Source organism: Pristis pectinata, chromosome 1, assembly GCF_009764475.1.
Source record: "Pristis pectinata isolate sPriPec2 chromosome 1, sPriPec2.1.pri, whole genome shotgun sequence".
Taxonomy (NCBI): domain Eukaryota; kingdom Metazoa; phylum Chordata; class Chondrichthyes; order Rhinopristiformes; family Pristidae; genus Pristis; species Pristis pectinata.
The window spans coordinates 72,965,646-72,987,456 of NC_067405.1; the positions used below are offsets into that span (position 1 = coordinate 72,965,646).

At 40.0% G+C, this 21,811-nt stretch overlaps 1 protein-coding gene across 2 annotated transcripts in view; it reads left to right on the forward strand.

Annotated features, from left to right (window-relative positions):
* LOC127577496 (partitioning defective 3 homolog B-like) overlaps positions 1–21,811 on the forward strand; it is a 787,668-nt gene that overhangs the window by 234,091 nt on the left and 531,766 nt on the right. For both annotated transcript variants that reach the window (XM_052028727.1, XM_052028736.1), the window contains exon 3: positions 13,828–13,999. In XM_052028727.1, coding sequence (XP_051884687.1) covers positions 13,828–13,999 — 172 coding nt within the window. The remainder of the gene's footprint in view (positions 1–13,827; positions 14,000–21,811) is intronic.

Below are 21,811 nucleotides of genomic sequence, written 5' to 3' on the forward strand. Positions count from 1 at the left end.
CATCCTCTCTCAGCAGTCCACCTGTTTGTGGTAGCTATAAATCGTTTCAGGCAGGTAGGAGACATGAGCTCTGGTCTTCCTTTTCTGTAGGGCATCTCTCCAGATTATTCATTAAAGGCACAGATGAGTTTTTTTTTCCTCCTCTTTCCTAGTTTGACAAGAAACTTGCAAAAAAAAAAGCATTGACAACAATTTTGTGCAGAAATCATGTTATAAAGCTACTTTTGTGGCATTGCACCTGACCTCTTATCAGAGCAGTAGGATGTGAATTAATCTGTCCCTCTTCGGCCCAGAATCTTCTAGAACATGTCATCTGTTAGTTTACTTGTTAGTTAATCTTACTCCTACATTATTTTCCTTGTAAATTGCTTGGTGTGAACTGATGTATTGCAGGAAACAGAGCATCTTGAACCTGGGTGTCCAATACTAGCTGCTTAACCAGTGAGATTTAAATGCTGGGATGGAAACAGGATATTACAGAGAAGGAATTGGGTATAATTAGTCAAAACAAATGGAGGAAGAAAGGGTTAAGAAAGATTGGATTGAAGAGAGATGAAACATAAAAAAGAGAAAGGAAAATTACAAGAAAATTGCATTTGAAATTTATAAACATCTTAAATTTACTACTTGTAGGAATGGGATGTAACAGTTTACATTTTCAATTTCTGGACCAGGGTTTCTGTCTGAGGTGTTGAATCTGATCCCTTCTTTCAGTGAGTTCCTTTGTGTGCTCCACAGTTAGACCACATATTAAGGGAAGGATGGGAAGAGAGATTGAAAGAAGGAGCATTGTCACCCAGTCGAATTTATTGCAGCAATTTGGAAAAACCTTTGTAGGCAGAGCTGGATACCTGGCCAGAAGGTTTTGCATGGTCAAAAGATATAAACAGAGCACAGCAAAAGAAAAATACTGGCACACGTGGATGGCATGGTGGCTTGGCAGAGATGTGCTGGTAGATTTGGCTGCTGTAAATTACTCCTACTTTGGGTTAATGGCAAATAGAATCAAAGGGGGAGTTGATAGGCGCGTGTGAGAGAATAACCTCAAGGCTACAGGGGGAAAGGGAAGAACACTTGCTCTCTATTGGGAGCTCTTTACACTTCTGTGTTTACTGTGGAATCCTGCCACTCCTTCCCCTGCCAATGTAACCCATATTAAACAAAAATCCAGATACTGGTTCCTTCGAACGTAGGCAGAGTCCATTTGGCCCATTGTGCCTGTGCTTGCTCTCTGAAAGATCACCAGTTAAGCCTCAGTCTGCTACTTTTTCCCCTCACAGTTTTGCAAATTATTGATTATAAAAATTTGGTTTTGAATTTGTGACCATTGGTTATCAATCCTTCTCCCTAATTATCAAGGTATCTACAATTATGAGCTATGTGTACCCTTCATCTTCCATGATCTTGGAAGAATAATCCCTTCAGCTGTGCTGTGTTTCTCCTATCATTGCTACAAATGGATTGGTTCCTAAAAGACCATGAAACTCAAGACTGTATGGTCATACATTTGCAATTGCTATCAGACTGCTAGAGAATGAAATGGAGGAAAATGTCACCATTTAGAATCACATTTATGTTCTCTTGTTCATTTATAAGGAGGTGGGAAACAATTTTATTCCATCGTACATTGTGAAGAAGTGCTGGAAAGATTTCCTGGTTTTCCATCATTTACCATTGTGATCAGCCTTTATGTTAACAGAAAGAATTGGAACAATTTTTTTGTAATAAGCCCATTGGGGAAAATTTACTAACAGCAGTTTTAGTGCCATTTTACATATTAAGTAATGGCAAGTAATTAATGTAGACTTAAGTTGCACGTCCTGCTGTTAATGTAAACCTGTGGTGTGCTGATTTTCACAAGCAGGGAAAAAATAAATTCTGTAATTATTTCTTAATTTTCCTAGATCAAAACATTAGAAGATTAATAGTGTCATGTTGATTTATCTTTTGCTAAGGGACAACAGATTTTCATATTCCAAGCTGCTCAATTTAACTCTTGGATAGCATTGTAAAATTCTGCGAACTTTTTAATGTCCCATCTTCCCTGAGGGCTTGATTTAGATTTGGGGTGCTACTCAATTTGGGGTGCTGGTGGCTGACTTGCCTAAGCTTCATTTAGCAAGTTAGCCCATTAACAACAATTTACAGCATGCGAATTGACAGCATCACAGTGGAGCCTGAGCTTGCTTTTGCTCAGTATTCAGCAATGCCTTTGTCATCACAGGATTCTGACCAGGAGCATGAAACACTTAGAAGTTCAAGCAATTTTGTTTAAGCCCTTCTCCAATATGGGTGGAAAAGGCACCTCTTTTTTTTTAATTACAATTAGCCTTTGTGCCTGTAAAGCATGCTTGAACTATGGGGGAACCAAACAAAAAAAATCATTCAAAAACATTACTTCCACCACTTAAGAGGGCAAGGGCAGTGGGTACAGGTAAGTGTCATCACTTGCAGGTTCCCCTTCATAAACCATGTCATCCCAATTTGGTTCTACATGGACATTGGGTCAAATTCTTGGGAACTTCTTATCTAGCGGCACTGTGAGCTTATGTCCGGCATCTGGTGCAAGAAGGCGGTCCATCACCATCTCAACAGTAAATTGATAAATGTTGGCCTTGCTTATGATGCCAAACTCCCATGAAAATTAAATAAAAGAATGTGGTCAGAGGCTCTGCGAATGTAGTGTGTTGACTGAAATGACCAATACACCCCTGTGTTGATTTGGAAGGAATTGCACAGCATTGTGTTAAAAGTGAGATGAGGATGTACTTCTATCATTTCCTTTCTCCCCCACAATGTTACTCTATTTTGATGTGCAAATTAATCAGGAATATATACTTCATATATTTCCAAGGGAATATCTAGAAGGAAAAAGAAGTTATTTCTATGTCCTCTCTTAGTTGGCTTTCTTTCTTTTCCATCTTTAAATCTGATTGAATGACAGGTATGATCATCAAATCTGTAGCTCTACAAGTGCAACCAGGGAGAAAGTCACAGTGTAGATAATCAATAGATTTCTGTAGTAATAATATGGTAGTGAGCCTACTAAATTACATAGTTTTCTGATAAAATGAATTTCTTTAATCAATGCATTTGTCACAGAAATGGTTTAACTGGTACAAAAGCTGAAATTAAAGAACATAGAACTATGAGATTGTTTATTTGGGAATTGTCTAGTTGAAACTGGCACATTTTTCACACTTTAAAACTCCTGTTTCTTCGGATGAATTTTCCAACTCCATTGCAGTGTAGAATTAAAATGGATATTATCAGCACTTTTGCTACACAGTGTGTGGGGGAAAAATAGGTGGCGGTGCATTCTGAGCCTCTTGATGTTAGCCATGGCTCAGCTTGCTGTACTGTTCCCTGAATCGGACAGTTGCACAGTCATGTCCCATCCAGAGTCAAGATTACATTAAAACTCAGGAATTTTGGTCGTGCTGGATTGGCAGATTTTCCAGATTATCGGATGTAATTCAATAATCTTTTAATTTGTTTTTAACTACTTTTGTCATTGGAAATCTGTGACCAGTGGTGTTAGCCAATATTGTAAATTTCTCCTGTGAAGCTGGTAAGTTTCTAGAGTGTGCAGGAACTGGAGCCCTGGTGAGATTTGGGGAGTGCAGGAATCGGTGCCCCAGTGAAGCAATGTGGGAATCAAGGCCCCCTTGAGTTCAGGGTAGCGCAGGAAACATCACCTGGTGAGCCAGATGCCAAACCTTTAGGATTTCCAAATAGTCAGACAACAGATTGCCGGAGTTTTATTGTATATGATCCCGGCTGACAGTCTAGTGTAGTACTGAGAATGAAACAATTCAAGGTCCCCCTCTCACTTTTCAAACTGATGTTTATGGATCCTTTGCATTATTTGAAGAAGGTTAGGTGTTCTTCTTGGTCTCTTGATAGATATTTATCCCTCAACCAGAGTGCCTTATCTGATTGCTGTTTGTAGGACCTTGCTTTGCATAAATTGATTGCTAATCTTCTCCTTCTACAACATTCAGAAGTACTTCATCATTAAATGTCAAGAGTGTTGGAATATGCTCTGAGAGATACTACACAAATGCATCTCTTTTTTTTCTTTGAAGCCTTGTGCAGTTGTCTAGCTTTAACATAGCAAGATTGGGTGATCTGGTGACAGAGAATTTAGTTTATACTGAGCTTATGTATAGTTTAGTCAGCCCGACAATATTGAGATTTTAAAAGGAACTTAGTAAAATGTCCCAAGGCCTATTTGTTTTAATTCATGTGCCCTGCAATGACCTTCTGTGAAAGTTTTGCAATGCCTTTTATTAGATAATTATTAATTGTCTGGTGGAATAAAGTAAAATGTGAGGACAGTACCTCTGCTAAATCAGCAACATTACTGAGAGTTAGAAAGAGCACCATGTGAACTGCTGTTGTGAGTCAGCAGCCTCTGGACATGCACAGTAGCTTCGAAGCTGCAGTCTTATGACTGAATTTAGTGCAGAGTCAGTAGCTGTGTGACTAGGGCCATGGTGAAGAGCTTGGAAATACGGTTAAATTGCTGGATAGCCTGGCAGCAAGAGGTCTGTGGATTATGCGTCTCAGTCTCTGAATGAGTGAAAAATGTTAGGCCCATTGGATGTGCTGTATAGCAACTTGATGTGCAAGGTAGTAGCCTCACTATTCATTATAGCTTTCCTGTGCTTTTGCTGTAATCTCTTATTAAACCCTCCCACCAAAGCTCACTGACCTACATTGGCTGTTGATCTGGTAATGTTTCAATTTTAAAATTGACTCCGTTATTTTTAAAATCCATTCATGGACTCGCTCCACCCTCTCACCATAACCTCCTCCATTTGTACATGGTCTGAGATGTCTTTGTTCCTCTCATTCTGTGCCCCAGTTATAATTGCTTTGGCCATCTAGGCCCTAATCCTCTCCAACATCTCTATATCTAACCTTCGCTTTCCTTTCTAAGTTACATCCAGTCTATGATCATTTGATTCATTGGCCTAAACATGTCCCTGTGAACTGCCTTATGTTAGAAGTGCAATATAAATGCCAGTTATTGGCCTTGTCTGCTACAAAAATGTATCAGGGTGTGAAGATTTTTTCTGGTTTGGGAATTTATATCAAACTTCCATTTTAAATTATTTACTTTCTTTTGGGAAATATTCTGTTTTTCTTGTCTTGCTTCAGAAGAGTAATGGAATCCAAACTACTTGTTTCTACCTTTTGCAATAGCAGTGCAGCTGAACTTTTGAGCACAAACTTGAAATGAAGTCAGACAAGTTTGATGTAGTGAGTGTTGCTGAACATACAGGCTGTCCCTGGGTCTCGCATGCCCGACTTATGGACACCTGTCGATATGAGTGAGTTCCCATAATATTATTAAATTCAGGAGTCTGACGTACATACATATGTTCATTCCTACGAACGGCAGGACTAGTTTCCTCCCTCTCTCCACTTTTAGTAATTGTTCTTATTTGTCTTATGTGTTTTTGATGCCATTCATTACAATACTGTGGAGGTATGGTTACCATGGCAAGTGATTTTTGTCTATTTTCTGATTTGTGGACAAAATCAACTTATGGACGTCTGTGAAAACAGAACCAGTTCATTACCTAAAGGTGGCCTGTAATTTGAATTATTCTTTGAATATTATTACTTTTGTGAATATTGGTAGTGCTGAGCTAGATAGGACCAATAGTGTAAAGGAATCTCTAAATCATATAAATTTGTGCCTGTACTTGTGTGTTATCTGTTTGTACCAATTCTTCACTGATTGGATAACAGCAACAACATGTGTTGGGGTAGCACCTTATATACACGAGCTCCTTAAAGAGAAAAGGGGTATTAAGGGGCTATCTGATTCTCCCGAGGAAGAAAGCTACCCTGGTCTGTTGTTCTGATATTCTTTGTGTAGCTGGTTATAGCTGAATGGAGACAACACTAGATTTCCTTCTCCACCACACCCCACTGTTCTACCCCCACACTTCTGAACTAGAGGGCATAGGTTTAAGGCAGAAGGGGAAAGACTTAGAAGGGAATTGAAGGGCAAGTTTTTCACACAGAAGCCAATGGGTATATGGGACGAACTGCCAGAGGAATCTGTAGAGGTGGGTATAATTACAATGTTTAAAAGACATCCAGGTACATGGATAGGAAAGGTTTAAATGTATAAGGGCCAAAAGCAGGCAAATGGGATTAGGTAAACAACTTGACTGGATGGACGAATTGGGCCAAAGGGCCTGTTTCCATGCTGTATAACTTTTACTCCATGACCTCTACCCTAGTGCCTTTTAAATTGGTTAAACCTATAGAGTCACGGGAGTTGTGGGCAAAAGCGTTAAAAGATGCTGTATGTGTGTAAAGGCTGCTTTATGGAGAACGTTTGGAATCTATTATTTAAAACTTGTTAATGCTCAAAAAAGTGGGAATCATCAGTTCTGGGAGGTGAAACTTTCTTATTTCAGGCCATATTCATTTGGCTTACTGTGTGCAGTTTGGCTACTGTATATCACATAACTAACAGTGACTTCACTCAAAATGTACTTCATATGATTAAGGATTGTGGAAGGCTGTATGTAGAACAAGTGATTTTGAAAAGGCAGGGCCAGATTGTGCTTGAACCAGTCTGCTCTCTCCGTGTTTCCTGTAGCTGCACCTCATCTTTTGTTCTTATGGGGAATGAATCCATTGAAGTTCAGGAAGGCCTGCCCACACACGTGATTGAAAGGGCCCAGAAGCACCAGTTTACAGAAGCCAGGTCAGTACTGGTGTCAGTGGATGGCTATGGAATTTGCCCTGGGAATGGTGGAAGCACTTTCCCTGGGCTCAGAGTTGATTTTCAAGTTTTTTTTTCAAACTTGCCTTTGTGCTGGCTGTGATGGAATGATACTCTTGCCAAGGGAAATGTCAGGCACTCTATTAAGCTCAGAGAGTGACTTCCAGGTGTCAATATTTAAAAATATTTGCATGTCCTTGGTGAAACAAATTCTTTCTCATCGCTGTTGGAGCCATCATACTGAGGAGGAGATGGGCCATGGTACACATTTGTTTATGTGCCTCCTTTGCAGCACATTAAAGCTCTAATGCTAGATTGTATAGATACGTGAGTGGAAGAATGATGGGCATAGTACTGTCTTATCAGGTTCCTGGGTTCTGGCTTTTGCATTGCAATGTGTGCTTGCTGTACTCAGAGACAAGCTAACCCACAAACGGGATGTAGCTGATGGTTCTCTATTGAACCATCGTCAACAAGAGGTAGTTTTACATTTTAAAAATATACTTTATTCATAATATGTTACATTAAATTGGGTCACATCTTTCTCTATGTTCATTGTACTATCAGTTCCATACACTCCTTCATCAACACTACTCATCTTTCATCCTTAAGCAATGCACCTTGAAGCATTTGAGAGTCTATTACACAGGTCCGGTCCCTCATTGTCCAGTGGCAGCAGAACCCTCGTCTGTGGTCTTTCCCTGCTGACACTTTACTGTGGCTGCACTTCAGTGCATCTCTTTGCACATACTCCTGCACCTTGGGATGTCCCAGTCGGCAGCATTCTCTTGTGGACATCTCCTTACACTGGAAGATCACCACTTTATCTGGCCTATTAGCCGTGCTTACACTCAACTGCAATGGTGAGGGAGTGGTGCATTGCTTGAGGTGCCATCTAAGATGGACACATTAAGTATACCGCAGGACACTTTTTGAAGAAAAGCAGGGGACTCCTCCTGGTCATCTCCCAATCTCAAAATGTATTTAATTAGTTATTTACCTCATTGGTGCTTGTGGGATTTTGTTGTGTACATCTTGGCTGCCATGTTTCCTATATTACACCATTGACTCGATTTCAAATCTACCATGTCCTTTTTTTCTCTCCCCCTTTATTTTCTTTGGCTGCCTTTGATACAGGACTCATTATGTGGCTTAATCATTTGTTTTTTGCAAAGTGATGAGGTTATGCATTCTGTTTTTATGTAGCAGTGATGCACGATGGGGCTGGATGAATGACTGCATGATTCTGTGCCTCGATGGATGGGCTATGAATAGTTGGGTAATTTGTGCTGTTAATCACCCTTGCTTGTCTGGGGATGGGAGAGCAGAAGTGAAAGTAGTCATACAGTGAGTTTTAATGTTTTATATTGTTTGCCTATGTAGTATTTCTAAAAGCACCAGAGAAGAATAAGAGGTCAAGCTCTGCACTCGTACTGCACAACTGCCTTATTTTAGATGGGCGCTGCATGGAATTATTTGTCTTTAAAAGAAATCTGTTCCTGTAGGATATCTAGAGTAGCAGCACTTAAAGTTAAATACTCTAAAAGGAAGCATATGTGACAAGCTGTTGAAAGCCCAGCCTTAACCTGCCCTCTTAAACGTAATGATTTTTCAGTGTGGTTTCTCCAAACTTCCCAAATGTACAGTGAGCTCAATGTGGCTGCACATCATACATGACGTCAGTTGAATAAATTTTCTGATATTCCTGTGAACATTGTCTCTGTCAATGCTACAGAGTTAATGCTTTGTAGCTTGCCTATAGGAAAAAAGCAGAATTTAAATTTTGGTTTTCATTGTTCCTTTGGGAATTGTTTTTGAGGGAATTTCAGTGTATCTGAGAGATGGCCATTAGCCTGTCTGCAAAGCTGGGAATACCACAGGAGAGAAAAGCTGCAAGAGACGCAAAACATGGAATAGGAACCAATTTGTGCATGCTGTTTCCTCTTAACCCAATACATGTGCATTATCATGGATTTTCTGTACTTTGAATCATTCGATTGAGGAAAATACCCTTAAGTGAACCGTTAAAACAGAGAGAGTTGTACAATTTCTCCAGCATTCAAGGAACCAAAGCTCCTGCAAACTAAACTAACAATGTTTTAACCTGTCTGGTCACACTCTACAAAGAAGATATTTGTAGTACACTATTTTTTATAGTTTTTGATAACTTATGCTTATGCTCCCCTTGTAAAACTAGATAGCCATCCATAACCCGCTTCAATTTGCCTATCGCCACTAAAGGTCTACCGCAGACACTATCTCTCTGACTCTCCACTCTGCTCTGGACCACCTGGACAACTAGAATACATACGTCAGGCTGTTGTTCATTGGCTACAGCTTGGCATTCAACACCATCATGCCCTCAAAATATATCATCAAGCTCCAAAACCTGGGCCTCTGTACCTCCCTCTCCAATTGGATCCTCAACTTCCTCACTGGGAGACCACAATCAGTGCAGATCAGAAACATCATCTCCTCACTGACCATCAACACAGGCACACCTTCGGACTGCATGCTTAGCCCTCTGCTTTACTCTCTTTAAACCTACAACCGTGTGGCTAAGCATAGCTCCAACACCATCTGTAGATTTGCTGATGACACCACTGTTGTTTGCGGAATCACAGATGGTGACTAGGTACAGGAGTGAGGTAAGTCAGCTGGTTGAGTGGTGTCGTAACAACAAGCTTGCATTCAATGTAAACAAGACCAAGGAACTGATTGTTGACTTTAGGAAGGGGAAGTCAGGTGAACACAGGCCAGTTCTCATTGAAGGGTCTGCAGTGAAAGGGTGAGCAGCTTCAAGTTCTTGGGTGTCAACACCTCAGAGGACCTATCCTGGGTCCAGCACATAGATGCAACCATGAAGAAGGCGCGCCAGCATCTCTACTTTATTAGAAGTTTAAGGAAATTCGGCTTGTCATCGAAGACTCTGACAAACTTCTACAGATGTACAGTGGAAAGCATTCTGACTGGTATGGAAACTCCAATGCACAGGAATGCAAGAGGCTACAGAGAATGGTGGACTCAGCCAGTTCCATCAAGGGTACAGCTCTCCCCACCCTCGAGGACATCTACAAGAAGTGGTGTCTCAGGAGGGTGACATCCATCATCCACGCCCTCTTTTCGATGCTGCCATCAGGCAGGAGGTATAAGAACCTGAAGACCCACACCACCAGGTTCAACAGCAGCAGCTTCCCCAATGCCATCAGGTTCTTGAACCCACCTGAAGAACCCTAACACCAACTCAGAATGTAGTTTTTTTCCTCTCTTTCAATCTTGCACAAGTGTCGATATGTTTATTTTTGTTGTTTATTTTGCACATGTGTAATTTTTGTATAATTTATGTTAATTTAAGTTTATGTTAACTTATGTTTGTCCTTGTCTTAATGTACTATGCAGCTGCTGCAAAAAGTTCATTTTCATTCCCTGTGTATGTATGCCTATGGCAACAATGAACTTGAACAACCTCATAAGTAAAAAGATCTAATTTTTCTTTCAGTGAGCAATGATGCACACCCATCAACCCAATCAAGTTAGTGTGCATTATTTCATAAGCCAGGAAGGTAGTGATCTTTTTCCTATTGGTGACGTTTTAATCTGTCTAGATGATGTAAATGACTCCAGACTGACTTACTCTCTCTCTTTTGTGGATGCCACATGGCTTTGGTTGTCTAAACTACAGCTTGTTATTATCCCCTGTGAAGCTGAGAGTGTGCTGGAATTGTCACCCTAATCTACTTTGGGCCATTCAATTAGCTGATTTATATCAATTCCATTTACCAACCTAATTCCCCAACCAAAACAAATCATTTTTGAAACTTGCAATTAACTCAACCTCACTGGCTTTCATGGAGAGCTAGTTCCTGATTTTCATCACTCTTTGTGAAGAGGTACTTCTTGATATCATTCCTTATTGGCCGGTTCCTTATTTTAAGATCATGCTTAACCCACTTCCCACCTCTGAACTTTCTGCCATCCCTATAATTCTTCAGGGTCTTTGCCTCTTCCTGAATTTGTTGCTTCACCATTGGCAGATTTGAATTTCCAAAATATGCCTTGTTCCCAAGCTTGGAATATCCTTCCTAAACCTCTCCATTTCTCTGTCTCTTTTCTCCTGCAAGACCTGCCTCATTTTTTTTTTACCACTTCCAATAGCTCCTTATTTAGCTTGGTCAAATTTTGTTCGATGATGCTCCAGGGAAGCTTCCTGAGACATTTTAGAACATTAAAAGTGCAATATAAATGCAAAATGTTGTGATGAGGTGGCCAAATGATTCTTCGAGCTGCAGCTGTTGTTAACAGGATTTCCTTTAAAAATTATTCGACAGAGGACCTGCAGCTTCACAGCTTACTGTTTGAGCAGTGGGATGTAAATGGCAATGATTTTGGGAATAGTTCATGCTTCACTTCATTCACAGTCAGTTTTGGATCCTACAGCAATAGCTCAACCTTCATCCCGTGTAGTCTGGTTTGCCACTGTCCACATCATCATGTGCATCCATGCTATTTTGTCTCATTGATTTGTCCTGTTACTTTTGGTCTTGCATTGATGTGCCAGCAAGTCCTCAAGAGTCTGGAGCCCTGGGAAATTGGTTAGCCTGCATCAACTATATTATATGTGACCATCATTTCAATGGGACTTGACACTTGAGTAGAGTTAGTAACCGAGGAAAATTAGATCATAGACCACAGAACATAGAAAAGTAGAGCACAGAGGCCCTTCAACCCATCATGTCTGCACTGACCATGATGCCAAATTAAATTAACCCATCTAACTGCACATGGTCCTTATCTCTCTATTCCCTGCCTGTTCATGTGCCTGCCTAAATGCCCCTGAAACATTGCTATCTGTCTGATTCTACCACTTTCCTTGCCAGTTCAAGGCACCTACCATGCTCTGTTTTAAAAATAATTTGCCTCCCAAATCTCCTTTAAACTTCCCCCTTCTCATCTTAAAGCTATGCCCTCTAGTATTTGACATTTCCACCTGGGCAAAAGACTCTGTCTATCTATCCTATCTGTGCCTCTTATAATTTTATATACTTCTATCAGATTGCCCCTCAGCCTCCGATGCTCCAGAGAAAACAATCCAAATTTGTCCAACCTCTCCTTAATAGCTAATATACTCCAGTCCAGGCAACATGCTGGTGAAACTCTTCTGTGCCTTCTCTAAAGCTGCCGCATCTTTCAAATAGTGTGGTGACCAGAACTGCACACACTACTACAAATATGGCCTAACTAAAGTTTTATACAGTTGCAATGTGGCTTGTCAACTTTTATACTCAATGCCCTTACCGACGAAGGCAAACATGTCATACACCTTCTTTACTACCCTATCCACTTGTGTTGCTACTTTCAGAGAGCTATAGACTTGCACCCCAAGATCCCTCTGTATATCAATGTTCTTCAGGATCCTGCCATTTGACCCTCCAAAATGCAACGCATCACACTTATGTGGATTAAATTTCATCTGCCATTTCTCTGCCCAGATTTCCAACTGATGTATATTCTGTGGACAACTTTCCTCGCTATTCACAACTGTACCGATTTTCATGTCAAAATTGGACTTCTGTAAGAAAGAAATTTGTGACTTTGAGAGGATTACATTTTAAATTGTTTTGAAATGTACATGAAAAGAGACACTTACTTATAAGAAATGAAAAACCAGGGAAGGGTTGACAATGGATCTTCTCTTGAGCAGCCTCCTCAACAGATTCTCCTATCAAATCCAAACTGAGAATTGATTTATGATTTGTCAAGTCTTAAAAGGCTGGTGAACAAAATGGCTGAAACTTGCTGTACGTTTCAGGGGTTCATCTAGAAACAACACTCAGATAAATTGCTGTGTGTGAACACAGCTCTGTGATTCATTATACTTGAAATATATTTTTCTATCTCAATTCTGCAGCTTTATGAATGGAATTTGTTCATCCTGATGTAGAAACACCCTCTATATTTACTGTGTTCAATCAGGGCCCTAACTAGTGCTGTATACAGTACGACTCCATTGATCAGGAACACTCAGACTTTGTGGTGCTGGATGGCAGATTTTGGCAGACTGTTGGATGTTATTCTTATTATACCCCAACACAATTTTAATTATTTTTTTCAATGTAACGCAAGTGTAATAAACTTTCCAGTGAACCCCTTGAGTTTCAAGGGAGCTTTGGAAAAGGGACCCCGGGGAGTTTCAAAGGAGTTCAAGAAACAGGGCCTCAGAGATTCAGGGTAGTGTGAGAAATATGACCCAGAGTGCCAGATGCCAAACCATTAGAATTGCCAGATAATCGGATAGCAGATTATCAGAGTAAATTAACCTAATCCGTAACATCTGCACCCGAAGGAGAATGGGATGGATAAAATGCGACTGAACATCAAAAAGAAATGTACATACTGGAAACCTGAAATAAACACAGAAAATGCTGGAAACATTCAGCATGGGGATCTTGCAGAAAGAAGAACAGAGTTAATGTTTCAGGTCAGAGACCCCTCTTTAGAACTGATGAAGAGACTTGGACTGAAATGTTGACTCTGTCTCTCTTCACAATTGCTGCCTGACCTGCTGAATGTTTCCAGCATTTTTTTATTCTTACTTTTGAAGCGAAAGGGACTGCAATACATAGCTCTATTTAATCATGGCATGTTTATATTTTTTGCTTGTTCCTTTAATCAGAGGGTTGATGAGGCTGGTGTGTAGTCAGCATGGTTTTTAGCAAGTCTGTTGACAAGGTCCCATTTGGCAACCTGGTCAAAAAAAGGTAAAAGCCCACAAGATCCAAAGAAAAGTGGCAAATTGGATCTAAAATTGGTCTAACAGCAGGAAGCAAAGGGTAATGGTCTATGGATGTTTATGTCACTGTGGAGTTTCATGTTTAACCAGTAAAATTGTCACCAGCAGTAATCTCAAACTCCATGGGTTAATTTAGTGTCTGCGGAATTGGTTATCAAGCATGTTAATGAAATGCAGCAAGGTGAACGTAAAGATTGCTTTGTTGATGGTGCTGTGAAAACACAAGTTGCAAAGTAAATAATTCTGGTGTATGTTCTCTAACTTTCTGTCTGTTGTGTTGAAGCTTGTTGCCGTGTATGAAGAACAAGAGGCGCAGCGTGCAGATGAAGTCGCTGATGGCAGTGCGAGTGACAGACATAGTCCAGATACGTTTGAGAGTGAGCTTGCAGCACAGCTTGCGGCTTTTCAGCCCATTACAGGAGAAATCGAAGTTACCCCCTCAGCACTGAAAGCCAGTAAGTAGACACTGCTTCCATTCCTCTGTACTTGAACTCTGCTCCCACAATACATGTTGAGCCTTTATACCAGAGCTTCATGTGGTAGCTGGCCATACTGTCAGTGGTTTCTGGGATCCTAGTGAATTTGAAGCCTCATTAAGGTCAGTTGAAGAACAACCTCAACAACCTCCAACCACTTTAACATGCATTAGTTCAATCTGTTGAACCTGGGAAACTGGTTTATATGTTCAGGCATTGCTGTAGTCCATTCCCTCAGTCTCAGTATCTGAATGTGTAATGATCTTCGTATGTTTTCTGCCTATCTTACTTTATTTGTGAATAGTTTTGTTTTGCACCGCATCCTTGGAGTAGTAGCTCACACATCAGCAAGGCAACCTTCTCGCTCACTGGATAAATGTGATGAAGGCTTGAAGATTACTTAGAGGCAACAAAGATGTTTCTGGACATGAACCAATTTGAACTGCTCTTAGCCAGAGCAATGCTGGCGTATTATAATTCACATCAGCATCTATTTTATGTCTCAGCAGTTGAGAAGGGAGTTAGTTGAGTTCCTCTTTCCAATGGTTCAGCATAACTGCTGTTGGAAAACATATGTTGGGGTTGTGTTTAGTGATACTGCAACTGAATATTCTGATGCTCTTATACCCAATCTTGAACATTGGCAATGTGTGCACTCTTGCAGAGATGTTGGTTCCTTTTTGGTCATACTGTGTTAAGGTTAGCCACTTAACCCAGAGGAAGAATGGAAAGTGGCAAATAAAATAAATGATAGTTGGGTGCAATTTATTAATCACCTGTTAGATTCTAATTATGCTGACATTTACTCCCCTTTTGTAAAATGAACGTTTTTAGCATATATTCCCTGGTAACTTGCAGTCGTGTTCTCACTGTTGGATACTAAGGAGGGAAGAAAAGGAGCATCTGGGTCACATTAACCTTTTGCAATCTCCACATGCCCTTGGTTTATCTATGTAAAGAAAACACGGGTCGAGTGATGAATGCAGAGGAAACAGCAGGTTAAAGCTCACATTGTTTTCCATGGGAGTGAGAACTGACCTTTGACTGCCCATGAGGGCCAGTGGAGATTTCCAGTGCTGATTTGTGAAAAATTAAATGTTGACCGTTTTGTGTGGTTTTCCCTCTTTTTATCAGTGTTTGTTTTAATAGCTGTATATTGTACATTGCTTTAAAAACATCCAGTTTCAGCCCCAGCTTCAGTTGACCACTGTGGGTTTGACGTTGCATCTTCAAGGCACAGGCATCTATAGTTTACAGTTGGCTTGAACATTTTTTTGGTAATGTTGAAAATAGATGTCATGTGTTTGTTTTGATTTGGAAAGTGCCATTATTTTAGCACATTAGCATTAGTTAACTAATGGCAGCTTTGCTAGTGAATTAACAGAACATGGAGTTGGACACACTGAAGTTGTATACTAATTTTACTTCAGCAGAATGTATGGTGGAGAACCGAAAAAAAAGATTCCTTTGCCTTGTTTATCCATCCTAAATTCATTACCTCACACTTTTTTCTGGATCAGATTTCATTTGTCACTTCTGTGCCACTCAACCAGTCCAATTGACAACTTCCTGCAGCCTAGAATTACCTTTCTCACAAGCACACCATCAATTTTGGTATCATCAACAAACTTTATAACTGTGGTCCTCACAATTGTCCAAATCATTACCATATGCCGTGAAATGCAACGGAGCCCTGGAGCCTCTAAAACTCTGGCTGAACATTATCCTTTTCTTTCTCTCACTAAGCCAATGTTTATTCCAACACACCATTCTGCCTTGGATCTCATGGGCTTTTACTTTCCTGATCAATCTGCCTTGCGGGACTCTACCAAACGTCTTGCTAACGCGCATGGGCTACATCTAATAAATTTCTCTCATTGAATCTCTTTGTTACCAGTTCAGATGTGTTCAGTTAATTAGTTAGGTATATGTGCTAACCAAATCCACGTTGATTGTCCTTGATTGACTTGTGCCTCTCTAAATGCAGATTTGTGGTATCCCTCAAAATTTTGAGGGTGATGAATTGAGGGTGATGAATTTTGAGGTGATGAAATGTGGAGAAGCATGATGTCATGGCCATTACTGGAATTGGCTTAACAATGAGCAAGAGGGGCTTCTCTGGTTTCAGGGCTTTCAGACAAGGGAGTGGATTTTTGAAGGGTGGTTGGGGGTAGGTTCTGGGGAGAAGAATAGAATAGGTGTAGCAATATTTCTTAATGAATTAATTACGGGGGGGGGAGAAACCACATGCGAGAAAGGGCAACAAATGAGATTTCATGGGTTGATCTGAGGAACAAACAAAAAAGGACAATCACATTGCTGGGAGTATTGGTATTGGTTTATTATTGTCACTTGCACCAAGGTACAGTGAAAAACTTGTCTTACATACTGGTCATACAGGTCAATTCATTACACTGCAGTTACATTGAGTTAGTACAGAGTGCATTGATGTAGGACAGGTAAAAACAATAACAGTACAGAGTAAAGTGTCACAGCTACAGAGAAAGTGCAGTGCAATAAGGTGCAAGGTCACAACAAGGTAAATCATGAGGTCATAGTCCATCTCATTGTATAAGGGAACCAATAGTCTTATCACAGTGGGATAGAAGCTGTCCTTAAGCCTGGTGGTATGTACCCTCGGGCTCCTGTACCTTCTGCCCGATGAAGAGGAGAGAAGAGAGAATGACCCGGGTGGGTGAGGTCTTTGATTATGCTGGCTGCTTCACCAAGGCAACGAGAGGTAAAGACAGAGCCCAAGGAGGGGAGGCTGGTTTCCGTGATGCACTGGGCTGTGTCCACAACTCTCTGCAGTTTCTTGCAGTCCTGGGAAGAGCAGTTGCCGTACCAAACCGTGATGCGATTAGGGTGAGATAGAAAGAGCAAACAGGTAGGCAAGTTATTGTAGACCAATTTTAATCAAGCTCTCCACATAAAATTGAGGTAGATTGTTCCACAAGGTTTGTTCATAATGTCTGTAGGCTCAACAACTGAGACCAAAAGATGGATGTAAAGGAGACCAGAGCTAGGAGGGGAGAGGAAGACATGAAAGGGCTTAGGGCTGGAATGAAGCCTGTCAAAGTAGCATGAATTTGGTTGCTTGAAGGAGTTGTAAGTTTAAAGGGAAAGGATTTTGAAATAGATGTACAAGGGATTACAGAGACAGGAAAGGTTAGTGGGTGTAAGAGTGAAGGGGAGTTGTTACCGGATAACTGGGAAAATTTTAAGACAAGCAATTAATAAATAGCCAACTGACAAGTCGAGCCTTGGAGAATTAAGACTAAGGCGACAGAAGATATGGGTACTTACTGACTGCCTGTGGGGAAATTATGTAAAATAATGATTTAGGTTAGGTAATAAAGGAAAGGTGTTCCTATTAGTGGTTGGTTCAGTGACCAAGGGACAAGAATTTTAAATTTTGGATGAAGGATGCAGTGGTGACGTGAGGAAGGACTTCTTTTTACTCAGAGTAGATACGATCTGGAATTCACTACCTGTGGGAGTGGTGAAAGCAGAATCAATTATTGCCAGAAAGGAATTGTTTAAACACTTGACAGAAAATAACTTGCAGAAGAATAAAGACCAAGGGAAATCAGTGAGTAAAAAAGATTATTGGGACCTGGCATAGAATCAGTGGGCTGAATAGCCTCTGTCTGTGCCATTACAATTCTATGCTATAGGCCCAAGCACTTCATCAGCACAGTGAAGTACTTTTGAAGTAATTTGCAGCCTGTGCAGTAACACAAACAGCAAAGTGCTAATGACCAGATAATCTTTTTACTGGGATTGATTGAAAAATAATTATCAGCCATGGGAGCTTCTCCTCCACCTAAAGAGGGCAGGTGGAACCTTGATTTAACAACTCATCTGAAAGGTAGCAGAGGACTACATCCTCATTAGCAGGTGTGCCAGCTTAAACTTGATGGTCAAATCTCCTGGGTGGGACTCAAACCCACGGTTTTCTTAGAGCTAATGATGATGATGTTCTGAAAGTATTGGTTAAATCATCAGATTTGAAATTGGGCTGAAGTCAAAAATGACACCAGTATTGTAGCCCATCAACTTCCAAAAGGTGCTGCTCGGGGCAGAGGAGGTATCAGGCACCAAATGTTTAAAATTCAGCTTGCACCAAGCTTTTATACTGATGGAGAGTCAAAGCAATTTCTTGCTCATCAGTTAAGCAGTCACAATGCACAGTGGAGGGGTAAAGCTGGATTTCATTATTATAAGATTTGAATATATTCATAAGGAAATAGTAAATAAGAGTCTTTATCACAAGAAAAATAAGCCCAGCTGTTTTTCTACTGAAATGTTAGATATGTTGTACCTAAATTTATTAGTTTGTGTGAAATGAGATCAGAAACTATTTTAAAATCTGAACCATGCAATATTAAGGTATGTGGCCGTGATTTGTTTTGTTTTTTTCTGTTGATGATATGTCAGGTGTATTAATTGTCTGGAGTTTGTCCTTTCTAACTGTTTTCCTGTCTGGTCGTGCATTATGATGCTGTAGTTTCTGAACCCCATTTCATGTAGCATATTTCAACATATTCTTCCAACCTCTGTGTGACTGGGGGGAAAGATGAGTTCATCTTACCAAAAGTAGTTGTTGCTATGCCGATTAATTCCTTTAATTAAAAGGAGAGATGCATCTGCATCTGATATCTGATTAAGAACATGCTTGGAAGGTTATTTTGGATATATAAATATAGACATGATTAAAACCATTCTCTGCAAAACTGTAATTCGAATCCTGTTGGGGATCATAAAAATGTCATCAATGGAATGCCATCATACATTGCAGAAAAATTGGTGTGTAATTTTATATTGATGTCCTGATATTTTGTTTTATTTTCAGTTGGGGGAAGAGTTGAGAGATTCCAGAATTTACATTGGGAACGTTTACTAATGCTTAATCCCATTAGCCTGTATATTCATAAAAATGTAATAATTCCGGTTTTATCTTCTGACTATTTTGGAAATAAATTACTTTGAGAGGGCTTGCAGTTGTGCATGGCTTTGTTGGATGGGCAGTTTTTCGGTCTCTTTTGTTTATTAAAAATGTCTTTTTTGGGGTTTGGTGTGGGGGCGGGCGTGGGAATGGGTGGGCTAACATTAGCAGGGGCAGTGGTAGAACTCTCCACCTCATAAACTGATCCGACAATGTTAACAACAGACAAAAGTGCCTACATCACAAAAGGAAACAAAGGAGGAGGGTGAGAAATGTTTAGCAGACCAGGCAATATTTGTGGTTAGTGACATGGAGTTAATGTTTCAGATCAAAGATCTTTGTCAGAAAGAGGGTTTCCACCATTTTCTGTCTTTATTTCAGATTTCCAGCATCTGCAGTTTTTTGCATTTCAAGGGAAGGGGGCTGATGTCAGGAAATGAACATTAACAATTGGATGTCAGATTTATTACATATATTAATATCAACGCTTAGCTATCCAAGAAGAGCCTGCTTAAAATGTGTATCACAAGTAATGAGCTGTATGTGTAATAGAAATGTTTTGATGCAAAATATGAAGCGATTTGATCAAGTAAATATGGAGAAAATGTTTCAACCAGCCAAAGGATCGTTAATCGAGAATTGTGATTTAAGGTAATTGAAGAACAAACCAGACGGGTAATGAGTTCTTTTATATACAACGAGCTACTGTAATCTTGAGTCTGCTCTTTGAAGCAGTGGTGGAAGCAGAAGCAATGATAACTTTAAGAGAGGAAATTTGATATATACTGTACATGAGAAAGAGGTAGAGTTTTGGAGAAAATGCTGTGGAATGGAATTAATTGGATTAGCTCCATTAAAGATGCACACAAGGATGATGGGCTCAATGGCTTCCTTCTGTTCTGTGAGTTCATAGGACAGGTGTCAAGGATTATGTTTGTAAACACTAAAATTCTCTGCCCCAATATCTTTCTACATATTAAACATCCAAGCTGCCTACTAGTAGAACTGTTGCTCTAGTTGATGCCTGGCCTGATGTTTAAAATTTCAATGGAAGTGCTTAAGAGCAGGGTAGAGCACTGACTGACTGTAAGAGCAGTTGTCACAGTAACCAGATGGAAACTTCTCGCAGCAATAGTCTGGTGGTGTGAGGTGGCAAGCCATCACTTCACAACAGGCTTCTGGTACAGGCGTCAGCAGTAGCTCATTAGGCAGCACACTTGCTTCCGATTCAGAAGGTTATGTGTTCAAGTCCCATTCCACAGTAAAGAAATCGGGACAAGTTTTACTTGGATTTGAAAATCATGGTCACATTCTGAAGATGTTTTCTTTTTACTCATTTTGGGAAGGTGGAAGAAGAACTCTAAATGTGGAGAATTAGGTTTGCTTGCACACAGTTTCAGACATGGTTTCATCAGTTAAGATAGAGAAAGAAGCAGATATGGATCCATCATGCAGTGTGCTATGGCAGTTCACCAACGCATATCCTTTGATACCCTGCTGGTTTAAAGGAATGATTTTATTTTCATATTGTTACTGTGCCCACCAGTACAGTGTGAACATTACTTTTTCAGGAACACTCTTAACCTGCCTGCACCATGTAGCCAGGTTTCACAAGCCTGCTGTCATGCTTAGAGCATTTTGGTTAAAAGAAAAAGATGATGATGTCAGTTAAGAAACAGAGCATAACTAACTCAGCAAGGAACACTTCCAATAAATATTTATGGACACGTAGCATAAAAATACCTCCCTTCAAAATAATTACAGCCTGTGAAATGTGCCGATGATGAAAGACTCAACCCTAAGCCATGTTTTACAAGTACAGTACTTGGCACTGTTGCACAAAAGTAATAGGGTGACCTATGTTTTTTGATTTGCTGCATTTACTGCAATTATTTTCTTCTGTTTAACTTTTTTAACTCTAACTTCTTCCTGCATATTAATCACCCCATCCACTTTGCCTCTTCTGAAGGAATCTTTTGGCAGTGGGCAGTTTTCCGGCTATCTTCCTATGCCTTCATAAATTGACAATCTTTGAGCCTGGGCTAAAATTATCAGCAAGAGCTAGTGCAAAAAGAGTTAAATTATGGGTTGCTTAAAATGGGCATACATTTTGTTGAGGATAGACTAAGGGCTGATCTAATTATGGGGGTTAAATGACGAGAGGATGTAAATCAATAGGCACTATTTCTATGGGTAAGAGGAATCCAGTTCTACTGGGCAGATGGCTAAGATTAGAGCTAGGCTCTTCAGCAGTGATGTCATCTCATATAAAAATTATTGGATACCTGGAACTCTGTCCTACCATGCTATTACCCTCCTTCCCAAACCTCAACCCACGTAACTCTTCATTCCCTACACATGGTATTGAGGCTAAGGGTCAAAATAAAGGTTAATGAATTTCTGTTGGGAAGAATTTTTAGGTAAACAGAATTGAGGCTGGGAAGAAGAGCTTAAGAGAAGCTGTTTTCTAATTGATTAGTGGCAAAGATGGAAGTGACTGGCTCCCTCATATTCTCATGTACCTAATTTTGTAAACCTGGGGCAAGTAGTGAAGATTTAGAGCTGAGCCCAGTTTCAATGTATAAAGAGTTTTTCTAATTCTTTATCTTTTTTGTTGTTGTTAATTGCATTACTACTGTTGGACTTATCAGAGTTCTTTTGAGATGGAGTTATTTTCTGGACCACAAAGGATGTTTATGGTTTGGAAGTAGCTTAATCAGCATTGGCAAGGATTTGAAATTAATTATCATAAGGTCATGATGATTTTGGATCCAGAGAAATAATCAAATGAATCTTGTACAATATTCAGCTAAATCTGTAGCTGGAAACAGAGAATCTAACAC